Source organism: Neolamprologus brichardi, chromosome 20 (assembly GCF_056152115.1).
Source record: "Neolamprologus brichardi isolate AB-2024 chromosome 20, ASM5615211v1, whole genome shotgun sequence".
NCBI lineage: Eukaryota > Metazoa > Chordata > Actinopteri > Cichliformes > Cichlidae > Neolamprologus > Neolamprologus brichardi.
Genome location: NC_142123.1, coordinates 27,237,167 through 27,248,915, shown reverse-complemented (window position 1 = coordinate 27,248,915; position 11,749 = coordinate 27,237,167). Strand labels below are relative to the sequence as shown.

At 42.5% G+C, this 11,749-nt stretch overlaps 1 protein-coding gene across 1 annotated transcript; it reads right to left on the bottom strand.

Moving 5' to 3' along the window:
- Positions 1-5,363: 5,363 nt before the first annotated feature.
- On the bottom strand, positions 5,364-11,518 carry slc52a3-1 (solute carrier family 52 member 3-1). Its single transcript, XM_087834220.1, has 4 exons — positions 11,451-11,518; positions 8,433-9,448; positions 7,468-7,591; positions 5,364-7,241 (listed from the first exon to the last, which is right to left on the bottom strand). The coding sequence occupies exons 2-4, from the start codon at positions 9,419-9,421 to the stop codon at positions 7,029-7,031; spliced, it is 1,326 nt and encodes a 441-aa protein (XP_087690346.1). The 5' UTR covers positions 9,422-9,448; positions 11,451-11,518; the 3' UTR covers positions 5,364-7,028.
- Between the last annotated feature and the right edge of the window lie 231 nt (positions 11,519-11,749).

Sequence of the window (11,749 nt, the reverse complement as noted above, 5' to 3'; positions counted from 1 at the left end):
TGTACGCCATCTCATCTTCCCCTGAGATGAGCCCCACCATGGTGGTACCATCTGCAAACTTGATGACTGTGTTGTCTGGGTGGGAACTAACACAGTCATGTGTGTACAGAGTGTACAGTAGGGGACTCAGTACACAGCCTTGTGCAGAGCCGGTGTTGAGGCTGATGGCTGAGGAAAGATGAGGCCCCACTCTAACTCTCTGTACACGGTCTGAGAAGAAGTCTCTGATCCAGCAGCAGGTGTTAGAAGCAAGTCCGATTTCCAGCAGTTTAACTATTAGTCTGTCTGGGAGTATCGTATTGAAAGCAGAGCTAAAGTCAACAAAGAGCAGCCCGGCGTAACGGCCCTGCACCTCCAGGTGAGCGATGGTGGTGTGGAGCATTGTAGCAATGGCATCTTATCCAAACAGTGTATATTAAACAGAAAATGAGGACGAGCATAATATGTCCAGTTTAATTTCTCATTGGAAAAGTTGCATATTCTTTACATCAGACTAAATAAATTCACAAATACTAGTTCCAACAGTTAAGGACTCTTCAGATATTAAAATCAAGTCTCTCCAGCACTTAAATGACTCTGCTTGAGCGCACCAACAAATTAGATATGAGCTGTTAAACTATAAATATCAGATGTTTTTGCACAAAATATTTTTGGCTCGTTTGAAGATACCGTATCTGTACTTGAATGTACCTGAACAATGTGTAAAAGGAACAAGAATTGCAAGATTGGCTCAAATAAAGTGAGCTGAGCCTTTGAGAATTGTGATTTTCATTTGATGTTTGTGCCAAAGTAAATAAGAACAACTGTGCAGGAGTTATTTTAGCTACAGAATCTGGCTGAAACAGGCAAATGGCTCGATAACAATCACACTGTTCCCAGAGAACAATACACACGCCAAACAACAACGCACATGCTGAATGACCAATCTCCACCTGACTGTGAGTGATCCCATGTCATGTTTCCCCACAGTGCCACTGTGGCACGGCTGGGATGAGCTCGCTGCTACCCCTGGATTCAAACATCAACCAACAGGGTCTCCCCTTGATCCCTTCTCCTCTGCTTTTGCTTAGTAAACACGATAATAGCAGTGCTGTGTTCATGTGGGCTCCGTGTTAACACTGTGGCTGTCAAAGGCCATCATGCCCCTTCAAAGGATGATGGCTCTCTAAAGTGGGCTCTCTCGGTAGCAGCCATTTTCCACTTGACTGGCCCCACACACGAAGGGGGACTGGTAGCCCCTAGCAGCTGGGCTCGACTGGTCACTGGGGGTGGGGAGAAGGAGATGAATGGGTTGGATGTAAGGGGAGGGAGCTAATGGTAAGAAGAGGATGGTGTCTATATGCATCAAGAGGTGTTTTTAGTATTTTTGTCCCAAAATATACCCCTTACTTTACCCTCCAAAACACTGAAAATGTGCTTACAACCCAGGTGTGTTTATGCACGTATGATGACCTGCTCATTGTCAATTTCCATCAAATATCTGACTACATTTGCAGTCACTGGCACTGGGATAAAGTGCTATTTTGCATGTCAGCTGAAATATTTTGTTGCTCGGCAAAAACCTGGCATATCGCTTGCACTCCTTAATGAGAAACAGACTGCCAGAATCTCATCAGGAACCGGGAACCAGAGCCCATTGAGATGTTATGATATGAATGATAATTCAGCGAGTGTGTTTGCTCGGCTATATGGGCTTTGTGTCAACACTCTGGGTCCAGCCAGGTCTCGCTCGGGACACAGAGAGCAGGATGCATTTTCATAAATCATTTCTTGACACCAAATCAAGGTTATGTGGTTGGCAGACTGTAGCCTGTAAATTGCCTTTGCATTGTCAATGCAAAGGCCCTCCGCTGGGATTAAAGTAGTTCACTAGCTATTTATGGCTGGAAAATTAAGATGACCTTTTCCCAAAATGTGATGATGGTGCTTTCAATACAAACTAATGCACAGAAGAGAAATGCCTTATCATTCATTTAAAAGCCGCATACACAGAGAATAGCCTGCTTTTGTTACTCGTGCATGATGCACTGGCTCTATACTACCCACAGTGTAGAGGTAATAATTAGCTCACTACAGCAGGGTAACAAGTTTGCACCCCCGTCCTGCTGTGCAGCACTGTAATTGGTCCCCTCATGTGGCACCGTCGGGCCCCAGAACAAAGGGTTCCCAGAGGGGGAATCTATGCTGACCTATGCTGAACCTTCCACAACAATGACAGGCAGGAAGCATTTACATATGCTGACAGACTTGTCTCTTCCTAGGGTGGAGTGCTAGGCACTTCATTAAAGCAACATCAATACCTGCTGATAGAAAACGAGGAGTGGGCCCGTGCGCATCACTGTCTGCTCTGAGACGCTATAGTGAAATGACATAGGGCTGTCACATCCAATTTCAAATAAATGGACAGCATTTATTAAACAGAGTGTGTGTGGAAATTGATGGGGGAGAAGCTGTGAGTTGCTGTCAGAGCCGTGCTTGTCTGCATGCATCAGCAATTGGTTTGCCCACAAGCTGTTCACCTGAACGTCAGCTGCCAAAATCTGTCAGCCCCCGGGTGCACCCGAGCAAATTTCCGCACTTTCTGAGCATTATTTTTGTTATTTTTGACCTAAAAAAGCAGTTTACGCTCTTTTTCTGCGGCAGTGCTTCTGCGTCGTGTTTCGTCACAGAAGCCTAACGCGCTTTTCAGTGAATGCTGAAGAGAAGCGCGTGCAAAGTCAGATACAGGTGACATATCTGTCGATTCAGCAGCCACGCTGCAAGAGTGCAGGTGGTTCCATCCATTCATTGCATCATGCTGCTGTGAATTCATTCTCTTATCCCGTTAAAGGAAGGGTAAATCCTCCTTCCATTTGACACGCTGCTCATTTAGTTGAGAGGCGCAGTGGCTGGCTGGAGGGAGGAGAGCCAAGGGGGTGCTGTGGTCGTGGTAGCGGTGGTGTCGAGGAGGAGGGGGACTCTTTGGGAGGTGTCGACCTGAGCAGATGGACTTCTCAGTTGCGTAGTAAGTGGAGTCTTCACACGGCAGAGACTGCAGGATCTCACAGGACCGGGACACAGCATCCAGGTGGCCACAGCCCCTCCTGACCAGCTGGAGGAGCGATGGGACCATCTGACACTCGGAGGAAAATGATACACTTCTCTTTGCTGCTTTGTTTTGTCTTGACACAAAAGCCCAGAGCCAATCAGGGAATTTAGCTAATGAAGCGTAGAGAAAATCCTCTTGATTACATACAAGCATTCAAGGTCACATTAGCAACGAGAGAACAGCGTTTGCACAGTCTTCAGATGTACACTTCTACTTTGTAGTCATGCTCAGATTTTTTATTTCAAGACAAAAACAATAACTCTCATGTATTGTTTGACGTGATTAAGATTTCACACAAACCCGTCCTCTAAATCTGCATCAGCAACTGACTGCAGTGATTTCTGCACAGCTTACACGTACTGCAATGTAGATTCAGCAAATCCAAGTGAGAAAGTCCCATCTGTGCTTCTCCTCCACTGATCCTGGGCCCTGGAGGCTATGTAGGGCTAATTGTGGCCCCATTTTCCCTTCCTTATCTTTTTGTTTTTACTCAGTGTCGGGGTCAGGGAAGCTCCCAAGTGACCAGCGGCAGGAGCAACAGCCATCGGCCCCTGCTGAGCATCAGTAATTAGAGCCCTCCTCCACCGCCCTGGCTTTTCCCCCCAGACCCAGGCCAGGGAACCTCTCGCTTTCCTTCTGAAGGGCATGGGGGGCAGAGAGGAGGAACAGCTGCTGATGGGAAACCACTCTGCGGTTCCCATCGATGACCAGCATCCGTCCATACTCCTCAGAGGATTTGCACCAGCATCTTTAGGATAGGAATGATGGGATCATTCTAGGTCTGCTTTCTCATGGCTGCTAATCTTGCCTCTAAACACTAGTTGATGTTTATCAATGAAAGGGCATCGCTGTACATGAAAGGCAGCTTTGCAAGACTCACACATTCATCATATGTATAATAGCAAGGGGACAATAAAATTTGCTAGACCTCTAATGAAAATATCCTTTGTGATGGTAATATTTTTTCCTTTAATTAAAAATAACAGTGTTGGACTAACCACCTCCATCAAATTCTCCCCATAACATGTGTGAATTGAGTCCTTGGATCCAGAAGGATATCTGGGCCTGGATTAGTGGATTAGTGATATTTTTTGAAGACATTGCCGAATTCCTCTCATTTTACTTTGGTGTATTTGTGAGGAAATGGTGCAAAAAGACAATTTTTGCCCTATATCACAATGATTTTTTAAAATCCCTGAAAAAATTCCTGGACCAAGATATGGATCCAGGGTTAGTTAGACAAGTTAGTCAAGCCATGCACAACAATCCTGACTAACACCCCGAACCAATTAACTGATACTTGTCCATTTTTAGGGGTGCAAATTATTTCAGTAGTGGAGATAGCACCAACATATCATTGCAACAACACCCACTACCAGTGGATCACTTCCACTGAAAATCCTACTTAATACCTAAATTAAAAATAGCCTCAGTGACTCATATATTATTATGTATCATAATACTGATGCAACAGTGCGTAAGCAGTGTTTTTTTGTTTTAGAAAGTGAATCCAAGTCATCTTATCTTATTAAATGTTTAGATACATTAGATCCTACCTGCTGTAGAGGTCAGGCCCTGCTGCTGGGGAAGAACATAAATGTGAGGGAAAGTAAGATAATTAACTAGAGAGGCAGCAAGTGATTATGCAACACAAGTATGTATTCAGCTTTAAACATTTTGTTCTGTTATCTAAATAAAACCATCTGAAAAGCTATGAGGGGAAGCCATTTGACTTTGAGCTGGCCTTACCCATGATAAAGTGTTTTTCAACAGGTGGGTGGAAGTCATGGTTCAGTCATTCGTCATATTTTGAATGCTAGTCACGTGTTTATACTTTCACGTGTCTAAGGTAACTTGTAAGTAAATGTAATAGAATAAAAAGTACAGTATTTTTCTCTCATGTCGTTTAGTGCAATTCTAAAGTAGGATAAAATGGAAATATGTAAATATTAGTGCCCAAAATTGCAGTTATTCAAACTTCTTGAGTAAATCTACTCTACTTATCTAGATCCAGAAAACAGTATGATTAAAATCAGCTAAAAACGACATAACCACAACTGTTTCATATTTTCTGCAAGACTTCCATTGTTTACAATGACCAGAACTGCAATGGTCCTGGCCAGAACAGCCTGCTGATTATTTCAAGCTGTCACTAGTAGTGTGGCTCTATAAATAGACATCCATGTCCTGTTAGTCTGTCCATCATCTCCACAGATAATAAAATGCATCAACCACCTGTTTTTATGAGATTTTCATTTTATACATGGGTGATTTAAAAAGCAAAACATCCCGCATAAAAGCTGCATAAATATGAGCTTTCAATCTGTTTAACCCCTTTTATTGTTTCGAGCACCTAGTAAACTGTATTTCACGTCGAAGGATTTGTGGTCACTCGGTGTCTGCAGATTGTGAACCGACATGTCTTAAAAGAATGCTTGTGCCATCTAGTGGCCAAATATTGTAACAAGTGTAAGTCCAAACGTGTTTTAATAAACACAACATTGCAAAGTAAATATAATTTGAGCAACAAAAAAATGCAAAATTTAAACCAGTCGTATGTCTGGAAAAAGGTAGAAGCGGCTGAATTCACCTCTGAAGCTCATTGACAAGCACATCGGTTTTACCACCTCAAAGAAAAAATGTAAAAATGACATGTTGTGATGTTTTGAAGGGCTAGAGTCATGTGAGGAGGAAAATAGGTTTTCACAGGACTCTCTGAAGGGCTAAGCACACCTTTACTGCTACCCCAGGGATTAAGATGATGTGAAGCAGCCAGGTGCTGCTAATCAAATGCAGCAAGTGTGACCACCTCTATAAAAGCTAACATTTGGGCAGTTTGCTGGTCTGGAGCATTCAGGTGTGTGTTAGCACAATGCCACTATCTTCCCAGCAATGGATGTCCTAGCAAATTTACCCCAAGGTCAGACGGCAATGCTCAACGACTGCAAAAGCCTCAAGAGCTACATCTCAGACCTTACAGGCCTCGGTTAGTATGTTGAATGTTAACATTCATGACGTTAAAAAATTGGAAAACGACTGAACAAGTATGGCCAGTTTGGAAGTCTGCCAGAAGAAAGTGTCTTCTCTCTAAAATGAACATGGCAGCACAGCTGAAGGTTGCCAAGTTGCAATAAATCACAAGACTTCTGAAACAATGTCTTTTGGTCAGACAAGATCACATTGAAGATGGGTAGCCACAGTGCACAGCGCCACATTCGACAAAAATCACATTTATCACATCAGCACAAACACCTCATTCCAGCTGTCAGGACGGTGGTGGAGGGGTGATAATATGGGTTTGTTTTGAGGCCACAGGACTTAGGAATCTTGCACTCACTGAGTCAACCAGGAATTCCTCTGTACACCAAAATATTCTAGAGCCAAATGTAAAGCCATCTGTCCGACAGTTAAAGTTTGTCCAAAAATGGGTCAATGATCACAGCACAGCAGCAAATCTACAAGAGTAGAAGAAAGAATGAAAGAATCATGGTGTTGCAATGACCCGGTCAAAGTCCAGACTTCAACCTGATTAAAATACTGTGGATTTATGAGCTGTGCATAAATGAATGCCTGCAAACCTCAATGAACTAAAGCAAGGCAGTAAAGAAAAATGGGTCACAGCGGTGTGAGAGAGCAATAAAGTCATTTAGAAAACAATAACTTCAAGTTATTGCAGCTAAAGGTGGTAAAACAAACAACTGAATCATAGAGTGTTTTTCGTTTTTCACAGGACTGCATAACCACTCTCTCTTTTGTGTGTTAATTTGTGCCTTGATTAAAAACAAGATGCAGCATGTTTGTTAGTGAGGGAGTGACATGCCAGAAACAGTTCTGGCTTCACTTTTTGTTTATAGTCATGAGAGCGCCTTTCATCTACATCTCTTGCAAAAAAAGATTAAATTAATCTAACAAAGTCTGCAGCTCGTCATCAGTACTGTGGTCATAGAGGGCACTCGGTGTTGCAGAAGTCTCCTGACTTGAAGAACTGGTAAATGTTAACCAGCGGGAACATAATGACGGAGCCCACTAGTGAACCCATCTGTGTCGCAGCTCCACACCAGACCAAAGCGTTGTGGCTCCGGTCTCTCAGGATGACACCCACCATGACTTTGACATAAGACAATGTCCCAGTAAAGAAGAGCCATGAGAGCACCTGGTGAGAGTAAAACAAGAACACAGACTCAGCAGCTCATTTGGATGTTAATCATTATTTTAACAGTGTTTGTGACTAAAAAATAGACTCTGATTTCACACTGAGTAATGATGTTGCCTCATCATAAGTTATGAGTGAGCAGAGTTCAACGCTCAGGACGTTTATGAAGGAGGTTTTGTGCTTTTGTACACACTTCTCTTAAAGAACATGCTTGCGTTTCACTCACAATTATCGCCTCTCCCACTGCAGACCCATGAAGCAAAGGACAGGGACTCATAGCTGCCATGGCCATGTTATAGCTGCCAAATCCCGTCCCCACCACTGCCAGAAGGCCGAGAAAGACCAGCGACCTGGGCGCAAAAGACGTCTGTTATTAGCAGCAGTTAGTTAATTTCTCAGAATCCAAAGGCAACTTGTCTTTCAAGTGAATAATTCAATGGACCTTGTGCCCAAGCAAATATTTGAGTGATAGTGGGGGAAACACTTCTTTTCCAAAGAGCTTGCAAAAATCATGATGGGGATAAAATCCACATTCCTCTTTAGAAAATGTAAGATTTGAGGAATCCAAATGAGATGAAAAAAGTGTCTTTGTCTTCAATGCTAAGGTGCTGTGATAAGCACTGCTGCCTCATAGTGAGACGCTCCTGGGTTTGAGTCTGCCAGCCAGCCAGCTTTCTTTCTTTGTGGAGTTTGCATGTTCCCCCCAGCTCTGTGTGGGTACTTCTTCCCACAATCCAAAAACATGTGCGTGCATGTTAGGCTAACTTTTGATTGTAAATTGGGTGTGAATGAGCATGAATGGTCATCTGTCTCTCTGTGACAACCCTGCAAATGACTGGCAACCTGTCCAGGGTGTACCCTGCTTCTACCCCTGTGACAACTGGGATAGGCTTTGCTCTAAATTAGATGGCCATTCTTCAGTGTCCATTATATACTTTCCAGTGTCTATTGCAGATCTAGCTGTGGACCCATAACCTGCAGGCCAGGGGACCAGAGTTTATGACTTATGAGTTATGAGTTATGTTCAGTAAATGCATCTGTAAACTATTTAGCAACATAGCAAATTGATCCACGTGTTTTTGATTTGGTACAGATTTTACCCTGAACAGAGGAAGTCAAATCTGCTTCGGTGTTCATCAGGACACTTGAGTTTTGGTTTCATACAGACTTACAATAATAAAATATTATTACCTGTTTTGGATGAACATTGCAAGAGTGCAGGCCACTGGGTTGGCCACTGATGCCAGAGCTGCAGAGAGGTGATAGGCCAGGTTCCCGTATGGCATACAGGAGTATGTTTGCACAGAGGGAAGCAGGCCGTTGGTTGCAGAATTAACCCACACCACCAGAAAGTAAATGAAGGTCAGCTGGTACATGGAAGGTTTTGCCACCAGATGTCTGCCCTGGGCAAGCGCCTCACCATTGTTTTTTACGCTTCCTCCATCAAGATCAGCCCCTGAGTTATCCAGATAGGAGCTGACAGACACTACTGTATCCTGCACAAGGTTCTCAGTGGACAGCTCGTATGTCCGAGGGAGTCTGTTCAGTGCAACAAAAGCAGCCAGGCTTATGCACATCATGGCTGCTAGGATGAAGAAAAACACCTTGGTGGAGAAGTTTGGGAGAAGATACTCCGTATGTAATGATCCTGTGTGGTTTCCTGCAGTCTCAGAAGAGTTGACGCATTTGGCCATACCCACACCCTGAGCTAGAGCAACTACACCAGGAATGAAACCGCTTAGCCCCTCTCCAATATAATAAGTGGTAATATATTTTGCTGGAAGCTGCATCATAAAAGGTAAGAAGGTTACTGAAGAAGTGCAGTCCACCAGAGAAAGGAAGAAAGTTATGATAAAGAAGGCTGTGCTACGTGATGCCCCTATAAAAATCGTGGTCCTGTCCCAGAAGAAGGCAAGCAGGATGCAGGACAGGACACCGATGGAGAGGATGGAGTAAATGACAATATACTCTTTAAGACACCCTGGGTACAGTTTGTGCATCAGGGTGACCAGCAGAGGTCCCACATTAGCCAACTGGATAATTACTGTTAGGTAGGAGGGTAGATCCCAGCCTTCAGGGAGTGCGTTGACAATGAGCGGCAGCTCCACCCACAGTCCGTTCACAGCCACCCAGGAGCCAACGCCAAAGGCGCAGGCCAGAAAGTGGACGAGCAGAGCCATACTGCAGGTGGATCAGTGTGAAAAAGTCTGCGGAAATAAATTAATAATGATGCATCAGTATGTAAGAAAAGTGCTGTGTAATGCTGTTGTGTCTGGGTGTTCCCAAACTCAGGGTAAATACCAGGGGTCTCAAACTCGCAGCCTGTATATCGATGTGAAGAAATATAATGCAGTTTGGCCTTTGAAGTTACTTTTTTTTGTTAGGAAGGATTTGTTTGTTGTTGAGTGCAATGTTAATAATAAAATTATTTAATATGATATGATATGATATATGATATTCATAATATGAAGTGCTGCCACGTGTCTGAGCAGAAAGAGAGTACCAGTGTGTTTATTTGGTAGTTCAATGAAGGGCTTCAGTTTGTTAAGTATGAGGGAAAAAATCCATTCACATTTGTTGTTCTGTCTTGTTATACAATATTTGAAATTTTAAAAAACAAAGAGAAAAAACACTAAATTTTCTGAAATATTTGTGGGTGTTTTCTTGTTTGTTTGTTGTTTGTACTACTTGAACACTCAAGTGGCCCTCCACTGAGATGACAGCAGTGGCCCACAGCTCATTTGAGTTTGAGACCCCTGGTCTATACCAATAATAATAATAATAATAATAATAATAATAATAATAATAATAATAATAATAATAATAATAATAATAATAATAATAATAATAATAATAATAATAATAGTTGGCATTTTTTTGAAACAAAAGAAATTATTTTGAAACAAATTATAACTACTCCCTTCTGGTTTTATGCCTCTGCCAGCAAGGGAAGTTGAGGTCTTAACTTGACCTTTGACCTTTTACATATAAAATGCCATCACAGTCTAAGAATTATGGCCAAAAACATGTTTTGTGAGGTCACAGTGACCTTGATCATTGACCACTAACATCTGATAAGCTCATTCTTAAGTTAAGATAAATGTCACATTAAGAAATTCATTCAAGTTCTTCGAGATATTGAGTTCATGATAACGGTAAATGGACTGGTTCTTATATAGCGCTTTACACTCTGTCCGAGCTGTCAAAGCGCTTTATACAGCTAAATCATTCACACAAGCACTTCTAAGCATCTAACATTCATACACATTCACACTCCGATGGACGCATCGGAGAGCAACATGGGGTTAGTATCTTGCCCAAGGATATTTGGCATGCAGACTGGAGCAGCCTGGGATCGAACCACCGACCTTCTGGTTAGTGGCTGATCCGCTCTTCCTGAGCTACAGCTCTCTGTACCAACAGACAGAGATCTCAAACAGAAACCTGTTCCTTTGTACAGCAACTGCTGGTAATATAAGTAAACTAGAAGCTAAATAATGTGACAAGCAGTACCTGTGGACCCGCTGTCTACCACACTGTCAGTCATGCTTTCCTCACCTGTATAGACTTTCATGCCTGAGATGTGTTTTATTGTTGTAGCCAGTAAAGCTGAAGCAACTCATCGTTACTTTGAAGTTAATTTGCTGAAATGGATCATATTTTATATTTCTGATGCTATATTTTGTTTCTTTATTTCTTCTCATAACATAATAAATGTAGACTCATGTTACAAATGTAAATCAGCATAAAACAGAAATACTTTTATCCCACTAATACCTGCGATACAGTGTAGTGGTATTTAGTCATTACCCAAAATAAATAACAACCTTTTCAGCATTAAGAAGGGTTCACACCTGCAGTGGTTGGTACAATTTTCACATTACTTTCAGACATTGTCGAGGAATTCAACAAACCATATGTGCCTGCCCATCTCTTCCTCTTCACATTTTCACTCTGTCTTTGTGCATGCGTGTGGCTTTCAAACTGATCTCATGATGAAATAAGTCAGAAGGCAGTCTTGTGATAAACAGAATTTGAAGAAGCTGACACTGAGGTTGCTGACAAACACAGTGTTATACTGTACTTTAAATGATGTGGTCAGTTGACATAATGAGGTTAAAGGAAAAACAGAAATTACAGTGTTTGCACGCACTCAGTACTGAGCTCTCGAGTAAATGCACTTCCTTTTAGATACAAAAATGTACTTACAAGTTGTTTTAATCCTCGGAGGCGCTGAATAGGACTTGCTGTCATCTTACAAAAAGATTACTGACTGGTCTTGCGTAAGCACATGCTGGTGGGACTCGTGTGGCTGCAAGTGGACTCTGTGTAGGTCAGAGTCCACTCCTGCACCAATGATCAGCTCCACCAGATAACAGGGGGTAGTGTGTTCCTTTATTAAGGTCAAGTTAGTCTTTAGCACTTTAAGGAGCTCGCACAGACAGCTAAAAGAGTTTTTAAAAAAAAAGTCATTGTTTTTGACTGTTCAAACGCAGTTACAGGAGGGA

Bases quoted from the DNA above. Each gene is read 5' to 3' on its own strand.
- slc52a3-1 (XM_087834220.1), bottom strand. From the start codon at position 9,421: ATGGCTCTGCTCGTCCACTTTCTGGCCTGCGCCTTTGGCGTTGGCTCC. The intron at 7,592-8,432 runs GTAATAATATTT...TTTTGCGCCCAG, and splicing joins GCAATGTTCATCCAAAACAG to GTCGCTGGTCTTTCTCGGCC. The intron at 7,242-7,467 runs GTGAGTGAAACG...TACTCTCACCAG, and splicing joins CAGTGGGAGAGGCGATAATT to GTGCTCTCATGGCTCTTCTT.